Source organism: Mytilus trossulus, chromosome 8 (genome assembly GCF_036588685.1).
Source record: "Mytilus trossulus isolate FHL-02 chromosome 8, PNRI_Mtr1.1.1.hap1, whole genome shotgun sequence".
In the NCBI taxonomy this organism is placed as follows: domain Eukaryota; kingdom Metazoa; phylum Mollusca; class Bivalvia; order Mytilida; family Mytilidae; genus Mytilus; species Mytilus trossulus.
Genome location: NC_086380.1, coordinates 79,200,474 through 79,221,416, shown reverse-complemented (window position 1 = coordinate 79,221,416; position 20,943 = coordinate 79,200,474). Strand labels below are relative to the sequence as shown.

The 20,943-nt window shown below is 32.0% G+C and overlaps 1 protein-coding gene across 1 annotated transcript; it reads left to right on the top strand.

Moving 5' to 3' along the window:
- The first annotated feature begins 188 nt into the window (after positions 1-188).
- Positions 189-13,613, top strand: LOC134728056 (proprotein convertase subtilisin/kexin type 5-like). The gene is made up of 12 exons (XM_063592455.1): positions 189-291; positions 1,968-1,988; positions 3,471-3,563; positions 4,872-4,886; positions 5,222-5,314; positions 5,854-5,880; positions 6,573-6,671; positions 8,635-8,667; positions 9,316-9,414; positions 11,182-11,214; positions 11,926-12,008; positions 13,495-13,613. Exons 1-12 carry the CDS (start codon positions 189-191, stop codon positions 13,498-13,500), a joined length of 705 nt encoding a protein of 234 aa, XP_063448525.1. The 3' UTR covers positions 13,501-13,613.
- The last annotated feature ends 7,330 nt before the right edge of the window (positions 13,614-20,943 follow it).

The window sequence follows — 20,943 nt, the reverse complement described above, 5'->3', positions numbered from 1 at the left end:
TATATCTTTTTAGCGGTTATTTGGTAAATAATGTCATGGATTCCTTACATAAGACTGTGTAGACATATGTCTTTTTGTATCTGTAAGCTCATTAACTTTTACCTTTGCGGGAATGTTCTTGTCTTTGTCAAGGAATAATTTGTTAAGTAAGAACACATTATGTGAAAGTTTAAAGTAGTTATAAATTTATGTTTGAAGATGCATGTGCTATGTGCCATCTGGACTGTGGGGAAGGATCCTCACCAAAAATGGTAAATGGATGTCCAAGTTGTACAGAATGCGTCACCAATGGTAAGTCTTTGTTGAGTATTATTATAAACAACAATTTCAAAAATTGACACATTTCCAGGAACAAGGGTTATTTGTCAACTGCTCATCACACACAGAGGTAATTTTTGAAAATGTGGTCGTTGTTGGATTTAAATAACAGCCTATGTCAGTAGATAGATATAGGAAGATGTGGTGTTAGTGCCAATGAGACAACTCTCCATCTAAATAACAATTTAAAAAGTAAACCATTATAGGTTAAAGTACGGCCTTCAACACGGAGCCTTGGCTCACACCGAACAACAAGCTATAAAGGGCCCCAAAATTACTAGTGTAAAACCATTCAAACGGAAAATCCAACGTCTAATATATATAATCAAAACGAGAAACGAGAAACGCGTATATATTACATAAACAAACGACAACTACTGTACATCAGATTCCTGACTTAGGACTAGTGCAAATGCTTTACATTTATATTTCCTTTTTATCAATATTTTTACAAAATATTATAACTAAATCTATGATTGCTCATTATAAAGTGATATACACTACGTTGGATTTTTAATGATATCGAAAATATTGAACCAACACATGCTTTTTATATTAAACTAAGTGTAGTATGCTCTTTGTATTGAATAATTATAGATTATTACATGGCATTTTCCATATGGCCCTGGTATCAGCCCTAGACTCACATATCAAGCCAGAGGGCTTTAGCCCGAGGGCTTGATATGGGTGGTGGGCTGATACCATGGACCATATATCAATAATCTATTTATCACATATTTTCAAGCAAGAGAAAGTAAATAGCTTACACCAAATTATGTTTGATATTTCATCAAAAGTCAAAAAAACATTTAACCCCCCAAAAAAAAAAATGTATCACTGTGAGTTAAAAAAAAGTTCGTATCACAGTAAGTAAACAACGTTTTGTGAAAAGTTTCAGAAATAATTAACAATAAATATATTAATTCTAAGAATTGCAAATATTAAACGGCTTTAAAGTGTTACATTTCAAATGTTAAAAAATGCTAAGGAAGAATCCTATATCGCTACTCATTCCAGTGTGGCGTCATATATTTTTTAAATTCTTTATGACGTCAAAATTTTACTGATTTTTCTGATTTTCACTATTGATTTCTACTTTTTTCTACTACAACAGATTCGTAACTTTTTAAATTTCTTTTCATTGTGTTCAACTTGTTTACAAATAGTACTTGATTGACAGGTTACCGGAAGTTAAACTCGAGAGCTTGATATGGATTTCGAGGGCAGATATCGATATCGGCCCCGAGGGCTGATAACCAGCCTTGACTTCCAGCTATTATTGGACATGCAAAAACGTACATATCAGTACAAACTATGTGATAAACATCTGTAACATATTATCAACACATGATATTTCCTCCAGTGATTGTTAATTGCAAGCTCATTAACATTCGAGTGTGCTGCCGAGATATACAGGATCGTTACATTGCTATACAACAAAACCAAAGCATAAGGAAACGTTTCAGATAATTGAACTGAAAGAGCGTTGACATTTGTTGTTTTATTTTCCATTCGTTCCCATGTGTAAAACAAAACTTTTCTATAACAGTTGCTGAATAGTTTCCTGTAATTAAATAGTTATCATTATCATTTACTTTCCTTTAAGAGCACAACATGTTGATGCACTTATATTTTTTTTATTTTTGCAGCGAAAAGAACCTCTGAACCTAGTAAGCATAAGTATTTAATGAATTAGTACTAAACAAATAAAATATGGTTTTCATCTTAAAAATATATATTTAAATCGATTATATATTTCATAGCGATCTGGATTAGGAGATGTTATATTGTTATATGTAAATGTACATCAATTATGTAGTCTCGTACATTTTGTACATTCTGATTGCTACTACAAATATACTTGAAATTAGGTGTCTTGAATCATGTTATTGTAACTGTTTTGATCTGATGAGTCTTATGTAGATAAAACGCGCCTTTGCCGTAGTAAATAATAATTCTGGTACCTTTGATAACCAATTAAATTTTCCATTACATTTGACAGCTGTCGAAAATGATCATACATTTCCTTGCAGTTAAAAATGTATGTACTTAAAAACTATATATTTTGTGTTCCAAAGCCCCATGCTTTTTTGTTGGTGTTACCGTGTTTTTTTGTTTGTGAAACTTGAGGTTAAATCGTTACTAAAGCTAGTACACCGGTGAACAAGGTGTGCATATTTGATTCTTTAACTGTCAGTATTATCTTATATTCTATGAAATGATTTGCAAATAATTTCTGTAAGATTCGACAGGATATATGTAACGTGTTTAAAACGTTCCACAGAATGAAAATTCACTCAATGACGTAACGTTATTTTCATTTTCATTTTCATTTCATTTTATTGTCAAGTATTTCTTTATTTGAAACAAAGATAAGTTCTGCACATGTTTTGGAAAGTTTTAATTTAAAATAACTAACCAGGGAAATACAATGTTGATACTGACCTTTTGCTTAATAAAATGTTTGATTCAAAACAAGAATATCAAGTTCGACCAATAACTACGGGATCAGCTGTTGACGCTAATGCTAGACACCTTCAAAATGAAAGGTTGCCTTCACAGTTAAATAATAACAAAAAAAAACAAGAAAGTATAAGGTGGTGTTGCCTAATCCTTGTAAACACACTGTGAATCTTGGATCTGTATTTTAATCGTATTGAAACCAACTTTGTACTTGCTATGTAGAAGATATTGTATAATTTCGCGGTAACATCAGAAAAATAATGTCAGACATTATTACAAATGTATATTCCAATGCATATGTAGCCGAAGCACACCTCTGGATGCGAAATTTCCTCGCTGCATGGCAGGCCTTTAGTGTCATTCGACTGTTATGTGCACTTTGGTCGGGTTGTTTTTAATACGAACAATGTTCAATCGTTACACAATATAGCTTTTTTTAAAATAAAAATCCTCAAGTTGGTCTTTTTTTAAGAGATTAGTTGATAAAATGAAATATAGATTCTGCAATTGCAAAAATAGCATACTTTTACGTTACAGGGAGTGTATTTGTTTTCCTCATCTTCAACCGTATAAACTTGCAGCTATGGCTTGATATGAATTAATCACAGTTTATTAAATATAGAATATAATATGCACCCATTTTACACCACGAAGATGAGTAATATCCACTCTTTATTTTATTTTTGTAGTAGCATGTCCTATGTGTTTTCTGGAATGTGACAAGGGATCATCTCCACAAATATTAAATGGATGCCCAAGCTGTTCAGTATGCGTGCCAGATGGTTAGTTATTCGCCTATTCAGAATCTAATGCATTCATGCCTTAAGCTGAAGGACGCCTCCGGATGCGGGAATTTCTCACTACATTGAAGACCTGTTCGTGACCTTCTGTTGTTGTTTTTCTATGGTAGTGTTGTTGTCTCTTTGACAAAGTCCCCATTTACATTCTCAATGTTATGGTAAATGTCTCAAAAACGTACCGCAAAACTCTGTGATTTGTATAAAACGTTCCACAGAATGGAAATTCACTCAATGACGTAACGTTATTTTCATTTTATTGTACAAACAATGAATTAACCCATACTCCTTTAGATTCTGACAAGTTCAATTCAGATACATAATTACAAAATGTAACACATATTTTTCGACAACAGTTAGGTACAGGTATTATGAAAAACAATTTATACAGTGAAGTAGCAGACTGTAATGCACGGATGTTTGAGATTTTTACTATCAAGTTTTCTGATTTCTGAATTTAAGTAACATGTAGTTACTTCGTGTATTACGTAATAAAAGTTGCATAGTACAAAGCCTACGAGAACAATTCCCTTATGAAATTTCGTAAAAAACTTTTTTTTTTAAAGTTTGTTATTTCTTTTCCTTATTAACAGTATATGGCAGCTTCGTGTACAGGGATCATTAACAATATTATGGTGTAAACATTAATTTTCAACGACAATTCAAAACTCCTAAAGCTTGTGATATAGCCCGAAACAGATCGTTTCTATCAGTTAATTTATCATAGTATTATATAAATTCGCAAATAATGTCCGGTATCTGAATTTTGTTAATGGTAGGGAAAAGTAGAAATTGTCTGTACAGGATTTATTTTGGGAACACTTAAATGTGTTTTTATAAAGAGTTAACATACATTTTAAATGAGTAAGTAAGCAAAGAAAATGTCGTTTTTCTTGTAAAATATACTATCATATTTATCTAGAATGTATTTACATTTGTGGGTCTGACTAGTTAGATACCTGGTAAATAATTGTTTTAAATGCTTGATATAAAATTTTGTCAACGGTAGAGAAGGGTAATATGTGCCCGTTTGAATGGTTTTACACTAGTAATTTTGGGGCCCTTTATAGCTTGTTGTTCGGTGTGAGCCAAGGCTCCGTGTTGAAGGCCGTACTTTAACCTATAATGGTTTAATTTTTAAATTGTTATTTGGATGGAGAGTTGTCTCATTGGCACTCACACCACATTTTCCTATATCTATTGATATAAAATTTTGTCAACGGTAGAGAAGGGTACGATGTGCCTGTACATGATTTCATGGTTGTAATCTGTTATGATGTATTTTCATTTTTGCAGTTAAAAGAGATGGTAAGTATATCATTTAGGTATCATATAAATTAGCAAAACCACAATGACACATCACACAAAATGTTATATTCCTGACTTGAGACCGGCATGTTCGTATTAAAATATATCATGGATATCTTATATATGAGTACAATGAAGATATGGTTTATGTTTATTTTAACTCATAAACTACATGTATTATAGATTATATCTTAAACAACGTGTGTATGTAGTTAAACACTGTTTTGATATTTTACTTTTATATAATGATTCTTAATATGAATGCAGTATGCCCATTCTTACCATAGTCATCAGACAGATGAATGTAATATCCATTTTGTATCTTGTAATTTTAGTAGGATGTGTTGCTTGCTTTCTGGAATGTGGAGCAGGATCTTCACCAAAAATGGAAGGTGGATGCCCTAGCTGCACAGAATGCGTAAAAGATGGTAAATTTGTAGAAATATTAAAATAAACTGAGACACATATTCAAATCAAAGGACTTTCTGGACTTTTGAATAAGTTTCAACATTAAAGCGTTTTTCTGGAAGTTTTTGAAAGTCAAAAGACGGCCAATCACTGTTTTTCAAAGTTATTCATCAAGTACTCCACACAATACGTTAACTACAAAACAAGAGGATGACAAAAACAAAAGACAGGGTACATCATACATTAGTAGCGACTTAATAGTGGATCAGCGCAGATATATGACATACATATCTGTGAAAACACTCATTTGTAATTAATGTGTTTACGATGGTGTTCTCTAATATATCCGAATTGTCACTGTGTGCAGCAAGATATGTGTAGATAATGTATAAGTTAATAGACTTAATGTGGCACTAGTTTTCGCATTCTGTATCTTTTTCCATCGCCAAAGAAGGTGATCATATGTTATAAACTATGATATGTTACCATATTGTAATTATATAATGCAGAATTCTGTTTTTGTTTTTTTAATAAAGATGGGTTTTGCTTTTTTTTGCAGGCAAAAGAGACGGTCTTTTTGAACGAGGTAGGTTTGAAGTCATGGAAGTGGGTTTGATAAATTTATGTTAATTTTAATTTCAACGGTACCGACCCAATGTCATTTAATGAAGGGAGTAGGAGCACAACCTAGCACGGGATAATGGCGTTATGAGATCAACAAAACAAACAATATCGGAGATTGCCCAATCCGAAATCCTAATCGTATACAGTTTGATAAAGCACATCCGTATAGACAATCTTGAAAGTTAAATATAGCCCTCATCGTTAAATTAGCATTATAGATTCCTACCTGATAAAAAATAAAGTAAGAATGCGATCTTTAAACCTATAAACTAGAAAGCAACACGCAATAATAGAAACAAAATAGCAGTCTCCAAACACACAAAAACATCAACTTCCCAATATAATGGTGATCATAGATATATGAAAGCGTATCTCCCGGGATAAGTTGCATTCCGAAATGTCCTAAGTGAAGAAAAGACGAGAGAAGCCTTTAACAGGTTGAAGTATTGTTTTATTGAACAAACATTGAATATTTTGAATCAAATTATCTATTAATCTGTCAAGTGTTATATCATTGACAGGTATCACATACTCGTGCATCATTGCTACCAAAATGTACAAAATAATTTGTCTTATATTTCTCGTCTTAACCATGTTAACTAAAGTCTCAATTAGATTTTCATATCGATAAAATTTAACAAATTTGATTTTTAGCACCATGTAAACAATGCAGAAGAGGATGCCCAGCCGGCCAGAGAATCCGTGATTGTACACCTGCAGACGGTTCAAATGTGGTTTGTGACTGCGTACCAGGTAAGTGCAGATATATTGGATTCCTTCACAGGGCATAATATTCCTTAACCAGGCTATGGAATTTCAAATGAAACAAGAAAACATGTGATGTAATGAACCCCTCCCCCAAATATTCAGATCTGAAAAATGAACAAGAAAATGGCTCTCGTATCAAAGGATGTCAGCAGGCGCACAAGGGTTCCACTTGTGGTCAATGATAATAATATTAATTCTTCAATCCGCTCGAAACATATCTATTCGCAGCAATATTGGTTTACTCATCGGAAGTAATAGAACTCTTTCTAACCAATGTGTTCTATTATTTAATTTGACATTGTATATGAGAAATGCCTCTATAGCTTGTTTACCAAACACACGCATGCAGTAAAGTTAGCTTTTTGGTTGATAAGACCTTGAATATCTAAAAAAACATTTTATTGACTGATGATTGTTGATTGCTTGACGACCCGACGCAAATCTTAAAGAATATTACGAACGAGAACAAACGAACAACAAATACGATAATTAGGTCCAATTTTAGAGGACAACTCGATTTCAGGTCTTGAAAATATTTAGGTATATTGGACAGGGATAGACATTAAACCTTCCAACAGGCATCTTGCAGTCCTCTCAATTAGTCGTTGCTATGGTTCTCAACATGCAGAAAGCGTTACAACGTTTCAACAAAAGTCATTGGATTTAACGTTCAACATTCTACAGCCGAACGGACGACACACTTTGATTTATATTTACGAGTTTTGAACAGCAGTATACTACTGTTGCCATTATTTGACAAGTCGATCGGAAAAAGACTAGAAGTGACCATGTTATTACTTTCAAGTCACTCTTTGGCATCATAAATAATTGTTAACATATCTCATCTGCTATAGTTTTCCATAAGCTCTTTTTGAATACTTATGTTTACCGATGTGTTAGTTTTATATAAAATACTACTATTTTTAATCGACATTGGTACGAGAGTTTTGTGACCTTGATATTTACGGAAGGATTTTTTAAACAACTACTTGTTGAAAAAATCTTTTTTCAACTGTATACAAACAAAGTTCTCGTTTTCTTGTATATTATATATTACGTTTTGCTATCAAGTGTTGATATGACCTTTTTGACGTGACTCGAAGGATTTTTGTTTTGATTAGGAATTGTACTGGTGTCATCTAGTAAACATAAGTCCTCCCAGAAAACTTATTTGCAGTCATGGTAGTGGACCAGAATATACCGCCTCCAAATTAAACTTTTTCTGACAGTTGGTCACCATAGTTTATTTCAAAAACAAGCACACGCTTTTATTTAGCATATTTTCTGTAAATGTGTCCTTGTATATTACATAGTTTCACTTACTTGATTTTGAATCAATACTGAAACACAGATAAAGGATTTTGAACCGTGTGCCAACCGATCTAAAATGAATACACGAATTGCACACATACTTATCTAAAATTGAGAATGGAAATGGGGAATGTGTCAAAGACACAACAACCCGACCAAAATAAAAAATAACAACAGCAGAATTTCAACAACATGTCTTCAATGTAGCGAAAAATTCCCGCACCCGGAGGCGTCCTTCAGCTGGCCCCTAAACAAATATATACTAGCTCAGTGATGATGAACGCCATACTAATTTCCAAATTGTACGCAAGAAACTAAAATTAAAATAATACAAGACTAACCAATGTAGAAAAGTAAACGCATAACAATACGCACATTAAAATTCAGTTCAAGAGAAGTCCGAGTCTGATGTCAGAAGATGTAACCAAAGAAAATAAACAAAATGACAATAATACATAAATAACAACAGACTACTAGCTGTTAACTGACATGCCAGCTCCAGCCTTCAATTAAACTGAGTTTTAACTACACGTCTGTTTAATGGAATATTTGATTTTTTTTCTAAACATGTTTAGGAATTTTTGACAAAAACGTTTTTATTGAATATTTATACTTTTTTAAATCGTTTTCTTTTCAGTTGACGGCAAAAGAAACAATTTGGTTGAACGAGGTAAGATTCAGAATCAGATGTTTTGAAATTAAGTTCATTCATACTAGATTATTCTTCCATGCAGATATCTTTCTATCATTTTCTGGCAAATGGTGAGAGAGATCAATATTGACAAGGGAAAATGTCCGAACGGAAGCGAGAAGGTATTTTAGTTCTTCAAACTATAATATTCTATATTTTGCACATAACGATACGGTAGCAGTCCTAAAAATCCAAGATACAAATCACAACAAAAATGTCCGATGAACATAAGTTAGTGAAGGGTATTCTCCGGTGATAAGTTGCAATATAAAATGTACAAGAAGACGGAGCATATGACTAGTTGAAATACGAGCAAACTTTGAATATGCAATCCTTTTCTGTTTTAATCTGTCAAATGTAAAAACATTCAAATGAATAACAAAACAGTGCATGGTTGCCAACAATGTACAAAAACCTGTTTAATGAAAAAAGTATCAGTCATATCTAAACATTATGAGTTAAGTGTGAAAAATAAATATTTGGTAATGTGATTAAAAACTATTTAACAATAGCGTTAAATCATGTTGAAAGTGACAATCATTTTGAAACAAAAAGCTCGTTTTCCATCTATGAAATTGGCAAAAAAACATTTATATATCAATGATATTTACCAAACTTAATTTTCAGCACCATGTAAGCAATGTAGAAAAGGATGCCCACCTGGTCAAAGAATCCGGGATTGTACACCTGCAGACGGTTCAAATGTGGTTTGTGACTGTGTACCAGGTGAGCGTATTCATGGATTTAATTTACACAAAATCCGATCCATAAGCTAGAAAACGGACACCGAATTGAAGTAATTAAACAAGTAATGTAATCCCCTCTCCCTTGCACATTTAAAATTGAAAAGGGGGCACAAGAAGCGGCTATCACATTTAAAGGAGCCAGAAGTCGTAAACATTTTCCATTCCTTGTCTTTGATAGGGGTCTTCATCTGTTTTTCCAGCCGAACACACTCATTATCAGTGGCAGTTTATAATCAGAAGGATCAGTGTCGTCATATTGCCTTTAACCTTCTGTTTTTTTTTTACCTTTTTACTATAATACGGGAGTATCAAGACTTTAACATTTTATTTTATTTTCATATTACAACCAAATTAACGAAGTTAACAAAATTGAAAAAAAAAGTAAAAAAAAAATAAAAAAATTCTCTTATTCTTTTTTTATCAAAGGTTCCAATGCTTCGAATGATAATTTGCTGAGTCAGAAAGTCGATCATATTGTTTTGTCGATGTGATTCTGCATGTATCTTAAAGGAGTTATGAGGCTTTGACTATTAGTTTCTTTTTGAGTTTTGTGATAAACCATTTGTGAACGTTATTCCTCCGAACTTATTGTACATAAAGCTTTCTTGAACAGTTAATGCTACGGTTTGCATCCGGAGTTGTTTTATATAAAGTTGTTTAGTGAATTTTTCTTAAAAGGTGTAATAATGCCCACCCAAACCTAACTCCTCTAAAAATATTTGACAAAAACTTTGAAACTTGGTGAAAGTGTTTGCATTCATTTGTAGTTGATTATATTATACTGACACTGCTTTCACCCTGTTGTTGAACATTATTGAAATTTTGATGTGTGTAAATTGTCTCTGTAAAATAGTTTACATCTTTGTCCCGATAATTTTTTTGGTAAAATAGTAAAATATATCAAATGAACATTTGTCTTTTCAACTTCTTATTTTTATGATATTCTGATATACTTTAATTTTGGATGCAACGCGTCTTCTGAATGGCTGACGTTATTTTGTTATGAGCCCATAAACATACTTTAGACATGTGACCGGGACATCATCAACGTTTTTTCATGGTTTTGTACTGTTTAAAATGGAAATTGGAATTAAATTATAATAAATTCAGTGTGCACCAAATTTCTTATGTAATTTCTTCATAGACAGAAAAAAATATTACAGTCATTCCTTAAATGACAAAAATCTGTGTTAAGCGTCTATGTCAAATGGCGTGCGATCTTTATTCCCACAAAATGTATATTGTTGTGATTTCGATTCCTTTCTGTAATGCAGACAAACGATCCAAATCATTTTGAGGAATTTCTAACTCGTACTTAACATTAACTAAACACCCATAAAATTAAATAAAAGAATTATCGGCATATTTTTTTGAACAATTTTACATATAAAAATGCATCTTCTAAGAAATAAATGACCGTGATATATATGAATTACTCAATGTAAAAGGTAAATGTTTTGTAGAGGTGGCATTCGACTTTTTTGATAGTTTAATTGCTTTCACTGGACACTTCTATATGATGTTACACTATGGTGGGTTTTTTTTATAATATATTAATGTATTAATCTATGTTGAAAGACGTGCAAACAGACGTATGCCATACTTTAACTCTTGGAAAACCTAAAAGGATTGCTGTCCTATTTTGAGTGTGATAGTCTCAAATAGGGTATAATTGGAGTTTGTTAATCTGTTTAGTTTGTGATGGAATAATTGTATAGTCGCATTCAACATTTCTTTTCTATTTCAGTCGGAGGCAAAAGAAACAATTTGTATGAACGAGGTAACATTTTGATTCTGTGTTGTATATTCTGTTGAATTGTATCAATATAATCATGTATAATACATATTTCACCAAAATTTTTTATTTACAAAGCTAGGGGATGACTATTGAAAGAAAAATTTCTTAACGAGGCATTTCGTAAAAGTGGGTAAAGAAATTAAATCTAAAAAATAATGCTTTAAATAATATTGACACTTCTTTTCTAAATTCCCTTCACATATATACCTTTTTGAGAGTCAGTTTTATATAGCCTTGTGTTGTTATACGTTTACGATATCGTCCGAAAACTGAAGGAAATTTACGGAGAAAAGTTTACAACACTGAATAATAAATACATGTAACAACAACAACAACAACAGAAATGTTCGGAACACTCTTCGTGTTAAATGCGACAAAAGAAACTCTCAAGTCGATAAATGCAGGAAAGAAACGACCGATGATTACAAAAGAATGATTGCTTTTAACGACAAATTTGATTAATTATTAACATGCAGGTTTTGCTATTAATTTATATACCCATATGCAAATCATGGTAGAACATACTGATATTACAAACAAATATCATAATTAAAGTGGTGTTTGTAATTAAAATCATAAATACATTTGTTCAAATATCTTTCATCACCTTGGTGATAGTCATGTAAACACAAATCTAATTTAATGGTATAAATCCATATATAAACTTTAAATAGTTGTGTATTATATCTTCAGCACCATGTAAGCAATGTAGAAGAGGATGCCCACCTGGAAAGAAACTGCCCGCTTGTCCACGAACAGACTGCGTATGCGTACCTGTACGTGGTTAAAGTATGTTTTTTCTAATTTAATTTCATAGCTTGATTGTCTGTGATGCATTCATAGCATACTCTTATACCTTTGACGCAAACGGCTTTGCACTTGCGCTCGATTTTTTTCGAGATCATTCAAACCCTTCGTTCTTGTTTCTTATTTTGATTTGTCTATTACAATCAACTAAACGATATTTGAATATCGGCTTACCATTATCGGCTAATTTTGTCTTAATCCTGATTTTGTTTGGTTTTGATATCTTCTGATAAAGAACCTAATGATCTGAGAGTTAGTTATTGTAAAATGTATATAAGTCATTTGAAAGACTTAAGGACATTATGATTGATTTGACTCTAATATAATATAAATGTCGCGGCTGATTATGTATATTTTCTACTTGTGGTAGCTCCCGTCCTATATCATATCTCTATTGTATCTGTACATTTTCTAATAATTACATCAGATGTATGTTTCATTATAATACGTTATTCTGATTGGCTAATTGCACATCACATGCTATTCCGTGAGCAATTGCATCATACAATAACCTTAATCATTCATGATGACACGAGGTCCCACAATAAAATAAATTTGTTTAAGAATTGAATGCTTCTTTTTGTAACTTTATAGGGTTGCAAAAGCGTTGACCGTGCGTACATGTTTAGAATGAAGCGCTTCCGCGCTTCTTACAAAATGTACTTCGGTCAATGCTTTTACACCTCAATAAATTTACAAAAAGAAGCATTCAATTCTTAAATAAATTTAAACTTTTCATTAAAAACAGGGCTAGAAGCTCCGATGTTTATCTCGGTTGTTTGTGTACCTTTTGTAGTATTTGGTAATTATTGTTGTGGAGCTGTTTCGGTTCACCATTTATAAATTTTGGTATCTCCTGAATATTTATATCACATTATAATAAGAAAACACATTTCAGAAACATGCAAAAAGAGGTAACACACTTTATATTTCTTACGACATGAGCTGTCAGTTAAACATATATTACAGATACATTAAGTATATATTCACAATGAACATTCCATATCGTTTATCATGTGTAATAGAACACTAACCATGCTGCATGTTATCAGTTTGTTTATGATTAATCGGGTGAAAACTGTATAAGACTGTAACCCTATCGAAATTACACGTATAGAGGGCAACATTTGATATTCAATTATATAAAAATCCTGTTTATCCAACTAAAGAAATTGAAATTAAACAGGAATTTCAAGCATTCGTTTTTTAATTTTGTTTATTGACTTTTTTTTGAATTCACAGGCAATATATTTAAGATGACTGATTTTATCATAAATATGTAAGCTCTATCATCATGACCATACTGAAATAGATTGACGTAATAGGTCCGTTGCGAATGTACAAGTTATGATTAACTAAACGTTCTGAAAGACGTATATCTGGACACTACAGTTTGAAATGATCATGAGGAGTCTGCAATTTGTAAATAATTTAAAAGCTTTTGTTATGTTACAGGTATAGATGTGGCACTGATTAGACGATCCTGATTAATGACTTGTCAGTATGTCATACAAAAGAAATATAACATGTAAAGCCAAAATTTTAGAGACACAACATAAAATCTAGATATATTACTTCTGTCATTATTTTTCTTTGAATTTAAATAAAATGTTCTAATATATACTCTCTCTATAACCGGAATGAAATCGTCTTTGTATATTTTTTTTATTTAAAAACATAAAATTGAGAATGAAAATGGGGAATGTGTCAAAGAGACAACAACCCGACCAAATAAAAAAACAACAGTAGAAGGTCACCAACAGGTCTTCAATGTAGCAAGAAATTCCTGCACCCGGAGGCGTCCTTCAGCTGGCCCCTGAACAAATATATACTAGTTCAGTGATAATGAACGCCATACTAATTTCCAAATTGTACACAAGAAACTGAAATAAAAATATGCAAAACTAACAAAGGCCAGAGGCTCCTGACTTGAGACAGGCGCAAAAGTGCTGCGGGGCTAAACATGTTTGTGATATCTCAACCCTCCCCCTATACCTTTAACCGATGTAGAAAAGTAAACGCATAACAATACGCACATTAAAATTCAGTTCAAGAGAAGTCCCAGTCTGATGTCAGAAGATGTAACCAAAGAAAATAAACAAAATGACAATAATACATAAATAACAACAGACTACTAGCAGTTAACTGACATGCCAGCTCCAGACTTCAATTAAACTGACTAAAAGATTATGATTTCATCATATGAACATCAGGCACAATCATTCCCGTTAGGGGTTTAGTATCATACCATCATAACATATATGAGAAGAACATAACCCGTGTCATGCCAACAACTGTTTTTAGAATAAATGTGTTTAGTTCCGACGCAAAGACCTTATCAGTGACTCAATATTAACGCCAAAATATGCAATCTTTAATGACTTGACAACATTATCGTAATTATATCCCTTCTTAAATGGATGTCTTAAACCATGCAAAATAAAAAAAAAAATATGAAAGGGGTTGTGAAGTTTTCAGCTGATTTTGGGTTCCTAGTAAAGTATTAAGTACATCTAATAGTTCTATGTATAAAAAAATGACAATTTATCTCAAAATATGTGAAAACAGGGCAATTCTATTTTAGTACCAAATTTGCTGAAAAATGTTGTTGAAAATGGACATTTTTTTTTTTTTTTTATTGAATAGTTCAAAGTATATATTATATGACAAAAAAAATAGTTTTACCTTAAAATTCAGACTTTCTACTAAAATAAACTGTAATTTTGATCTTATTTCAACCTTTATTTTTGTTTTTATTTTTATTGACATAAATGTGTTTTTCTAAAATTTGAATTCAGCCTTTACTGAAAATGTCCATAAAACCTCAAAAGTCACTCAAATTGAAACACTATTTTGTTAAACGTTATGGTTCACTACAAACTACTATTCCTTAACGGGATTTTCGTTGCAAATTGATATAAGATTATTTGAATAAAAGATGAAAAACTGAAAAATATACCTAAAATTATCTCCCTTTGTAAAATTCTTCACAATAAAAGGTAGATTTAATGTCAATAACAGAAGGAGGGAAATCAACACATGTGCAGAAGGATAGAACATAATGGTATTTTTGATGAAAATGGTGTAGCCAAAAACTTATTTTCATTGAAAGAGTGTAACAAAGACATAGTAAACCATGTGGCTAAGACATTCCCACTGCCATTGGGATAAGTCTGATCCTGATCAGATAGTCTAGACATGACTTATGAGGCTAGACTATCACTTTCATGTCTAGGTTTCAGACTCACATAACATAATTTTAAATGCATATGCTGCAAACATGGACAGGAGTTGGATTGCATTGGACAAGAAGACAAAATGAGTTGCTGTCATCCTTTCATGACCCTTGCAAATCTAGCAACGGAAATTCGAAGGCAAAACGTTCAGTTACATTTGGTTCTGGTAAGTTTGTTATTTATTTATTTTGGTTAGAAAAAGCAATTTGACGCCATGAAAAGACCTACTGTAGAAACATCACATCAACTCATAAATATAGGAAGAAGAGCATTGACCATTTGTTTTTTGGAGAAAAAGAAGGGGGGGGGGTATTTTCATTGACATACATTTATAATGATTCAGAATTATTAAAATAAGTCTATTCAAAGGTTTTGTAAGTTTCTGAGGTGAATACTGACTCCTTTGTGCTTTATAAAGAATATTTCCATAAAAGAATTGGATGTGAAATACCGGAACGTATAAGAAGTCTGCATGTTGAGCTATATTTACGAATGATGTCTTTATACCGATGATAAAATTTAGTAAATGTTTTGACTAGTTTGTGATATCGAAAACCCTGGTGTAATAATTTTTCAGTCATACATACATTGCTCTCGTTAAAATCTAAAACATTGTTACATACAAGAGCGAATCGTACAAGTTGAGATATATAAACACCGTAAGATGGTGACAAGGGAACGTCACCATCTCAAAACGGGTAATTAACGATAGGAAATGAAAAATCATCCCTTTTATCATAAATTTTAGTATTCAGCTTTCCGTTAGTGATATAGATATCAAGATCGAGGAAAGGGCAGTAGTCATTGTTAGTATTAGCTTTATTTAAAGTAAGTTCAGCAGGATAAATTTCATTAATATACATACTGAAGTCGTCATTATTGAGAGCCAAAATATCATCCAAATATCTAAAAGTATTATTAAATTTGTCTATCAGATGTTGTTTTGATGGGTCTTTGCTTATTTTTGTCATAAATTGTAACTCATAACAATACAAAAAGAGGTCCGCAATAAGTGGTGCACAGTTAGTCCCCATTGGAATTTCGATAATCTGACGATATACGGAATCCCCAAAGCGAACAAAAATGTTATCTAGTAAAAATTCAAGGGCATATATAGTATCAAAGCATGTCCAATTAACATAGTTTTTTTGTTTATTGCTACTAAAAATGACCTAAAAGAGTTTGAACATATATATTCACATTCTGACTTTTTGAATGCCTATTTAATGAGGTGTGTGAATTTTTTCTTAATGAGAATGTGAGGCAATGTGGTATACAGGGTAGAAAAATCAAAACTTTGAACAGATTCAAAATCACCAAGTTAAGCATGCAATTTATCAAGTACTTCCAACGAGTTCTCAACACTCCAAAAGTAATTTATTCCACTATTTCCGAAAGCCTTATTTGAACAATTTATTATAAGGTTTTTAATTGTACCAAGTGTGCTGGTAAGAAGAATGGACAATTTAGTAGTTGAAAAGTGGCTTGAAGACGAAATAAATCTATATTTGTAAGGGGTTTTGTGTAGCTTCGGAAGCCAATACATAGTTGGGACTTTCATTGTATTTGGCTCTGCTTGTAAAGCAGTGGCTAAAAGTTTGTTTGTTACAGATTTCGTTTTTTGAAAATGGAGTCAGTTAGAATGTTGGTGAATTGGTGATTTCCTTTTTCAGAACCTCAATGTAAAATTTACGTCAAACAATTATAATATTATTAGCAGCTTCATCGGCCGGGACAAAAACAAATTCCTTGGCTAGTTCTTTTAGTTTATATTTTTGATACGAGAAATAGATTTATTGTGGTTATTGTTAATAGTAAAATGTTCTTTAAAATGTTGAATACGTATATCAACTATCTTCATTACTGAATTAAAAAAAGAGTCCAAAGATTTTTTGTCAGCTTTTTCCCGTTTTATCCATTTCATACAGTAAGTATGGAGTGAGTCGTGGATGATATTAAGACACTCATTCCAATTAATAATTGACGGGGGACGATATTTAGGTCCTTTACTGAGGAATGATTATAACTCTCGGTCTTGAACGATGTTAAGATCTCCTGTTACAACATGGGAAATGCTTCTTTTACATCTAATGTTCATCAAATAATACCAACATGATCAGTATGTTGGAGTTTTTCTTCAAAATTCATTAGTAGTAATCAAAATAGAATAACCGTAGCTGTTAATAGACATATGAAAAGAAGATGTGGTATGATTGCCAATAAGACAAGTCTCGAAAACCCCAAATGACACCGAAATTAACAAATATAGGTCACCGTATGGCATTCAACAATTTGCAAAGCCCATTCAGCTTAGTCAGCTATAATTGGTCCCAAGATAACACATGTAAAATAATTCAAACAAGAAAACTAACGGCATAATTTATTTACAAACAATGCTGATGATTAACAAATTGTGCGCCTCTCCTTTATTCTTTTCTTATTTGCATATCGAATTCGTTCAGCAACATGTAAACAGTAAAATCACAAAAATACTGAACTTAGAGGAAAAATCAATTTGGAAAGTCCATAATCAAATGGCAAAATCAAATAACAAAACGCATAAAAAAAACCAGGACAAGAACTGTCAAATTCCTGACTTGGTACAGGCATTTTCAAATGTAGAAAATTGTGAAAGCAAGAAGACAAAAGAAACAAGATAATTTAATGTTACATACTAGAATTCAAATTATACTTCTTCCATTATATGATGTATATCCAAAATAGGATACAATTGTATGGCGTTTATTATCACTGAACTAGTATATATTTGTTTAGGGGAAAGCTGAAGGACGCCTCCGGGTGCGGAAATTTCTCGCTACACTGAAGACCTGTTGGTGACCTTCTGTTGTTGGTTTTTCTATGGTCGGGTTGTTGTCTCTTTGACACATTCCCCATTTGCATTCTCAATTTTTTTTTGATGGATTATTTCTCTCCTTTTCCTTTACATATACTGGTTACATTTGATAATATTTTTGAGACGAAAACAGACAAACATGCATCTTTTAACATGTTTCAAAAGGTAACACACAACACTTCATTATTTAACATGCTTGAGAAGGAAGCAAACTACTCTATATTATTAAAGATCAAAACATTTTTTTATCCGTCGAACGACTGAATTAGATATATATCAGGTAAGAAATCAGAAGAAACGTTACTTCAATGGTATTACATTGTACAATATCGGTATTGCTTTTAGTGAATTTATAAGTCCTCAATGATATCTTCATATATGTAGTCAGAACTTCGATACTGACACCAACGATATCAGATCGTCCTAAAATTTGTCCCTTTGTATATTTTAAAGTTGAATTAATTTATCAAGCTGTTTTATATTCTTATCCTACATCATGTACATATCCTTGGTATTTCAAGTTTTAGCATTGACTGTTTTGAATTAAGGTTAATCCAGCAAAAAGAATATCGCACGCTTTGAAATTATTGAGTTTTATTCCATTTTTTTTTATATGTGTATGACATACATGTCATATATATAGCTAATCATTTATAAAGCAAACAAGTTACCCTGAAACCAAAACTAACAATTCATTTTGTACATATCAAAAGACGAATCCGATATTCCTCGTCTCTTACTGAACATGACGTGAGACGTGAAACTAAGTAATAAAATGTGTAATGTATCATCAATTTATAGTCCAGGCTAATTGAAAACAATTGATTGCCTCATACTAACTGTAAAATCTGCAGTGATTTGCTCGGAGTAGCGATCTACTTTTTGGACAACTGTGTGCAAATCACATGGATTCACACCCCAATATAAAAAAAACACTACTTTGAATCCTTGAACGACTATCACACAGAGAAGAATTTTTATATGCTGTTTCTTAATGTTTAATATCTAAATTATCAATGAATTTCAATTTAACAAATAAACTACCCGGTTTTGAAAATCTTATATTCTTTTAATCAAATACGCCGTTTTAAAAAAATTATAAATCATTCACATATTATAATATCCAAGAGGATATACAAAGACATTCTTGACGTTGAATGTTTTATCCCAGGAATAGATAATGCAAGCTGTATTTGGCGAAACGGTCCGGAATATTTGTTTTACAATGCTTTTCAAATTCGTATGTACTTTTTTCTTTTAAAATTCAGTATGAAAGATTTTCTGACTTTAGTGGATTAGGAATTCCAGGTAAAAGATTTCGGAACAAAATTGCAGAGATATATGGTGAATCCGTAAAATATTACAGGGATATGTCAATTATTGACGCTATAGCAGAAGAAAAGTCAAAAACCATACCATTCAACAATGTGGAAAATGTGCAGATGAACTGTAATTCTGTAGATATTATGACAGATGCCCGACATGCATGTCGTAAGAATAGTTTCAATTCAGATATCACTGCCCTCGGTAAAAAAACTCACAAAGTACTCAGTTACCAACATGTTACTAAGAGACTTGAAAGGTGCTCACAAAAACATGAACTATATGGAACAAAGAAGCATTATGAAGACTTAGAATCAAAGACTGTCAATGTGCGTTGTCATAGCCATGACAGAAACTCATCCATAAGTTCCTTCATAGAGAAAGACAAACCCAATGTCATAGACTGCCTTGACACATGGCATGCTGGGAAAGAAGTAAGGAAATCTATAAAAAAAGTAGCAAAAGGTGCAAAAAAAAACATGGAGTATTATGGCATAGAGAGTTGGCAGATAAAGTGGCAGGGGTAAAGACCCATACATACTGGGTAATAAAAAATTGTGAAGGATCAACTCAGAGATTCATTGCATCACTTGACAATATTGTTAACCATTACAAGAACGACCATCAATGGTGTCATCCAACTTCACGATGTAAAACTGAACCTCATTATACATTATCCCGAACTATGATGACATTGCAGCTGGACTTTTGAGAAAGGCTATAAAGTCCTTGTATATGTAAAAAAAAGCCAGGGAAATATATACATTGTTTGAATACGCATTACATCGAAATTTTTCACAATACACTACTGTTATATGTTGACAAAATAGTTCATTATGGAGAAAAAACTTATGAAATCAGAACGGGCTTAGGGATTTTGGATTGGAATGAACATGTTGATCGTCCAGTGTCTTCTGAGAAAGTGTTCCGTCGTGCCGCAAAAACACGTAATCGTGCACCTGAAAGGGTTCTAAAACCTAAAACATATTTATTTGTGAGAAATTTATGGGATATTTATTGCAACTTTCTTACGGGTAACATTCCACCTTTTAATATCTGTGATACTATTCAGGAAAACAATGTTGAAGATGGTAGCATACTTCAGGAAAGTGAAGATAGTGAAAATGACGAATCTTACGATGATATTTAATTGTGATATATTCTTTTGTATGTATTTATTTTCAGAGTGCAATTATTTGTATAAATTGAAGTTTTATTTTTTTTCTTATTATTTATATTTGAAATTGTCCTAGTACAACACATGTAAAATATGGTCAATAAGCTTTTTCTCACTTTCAAAAAGCATGATGGATGTGTCCACTTCTTGAGCAAAAGTGTCCACATTTGTCTTTCTTCAATGAAGTACTATACACAAATATGAAAAAAGTATTGAATAAAAGTACATTGTCATGGTTACAAATCAAAATGATCAATTGGAACGAACTTACATGTAAAGATATGGAAACATTAAGAATTGTAAACACACTTTAT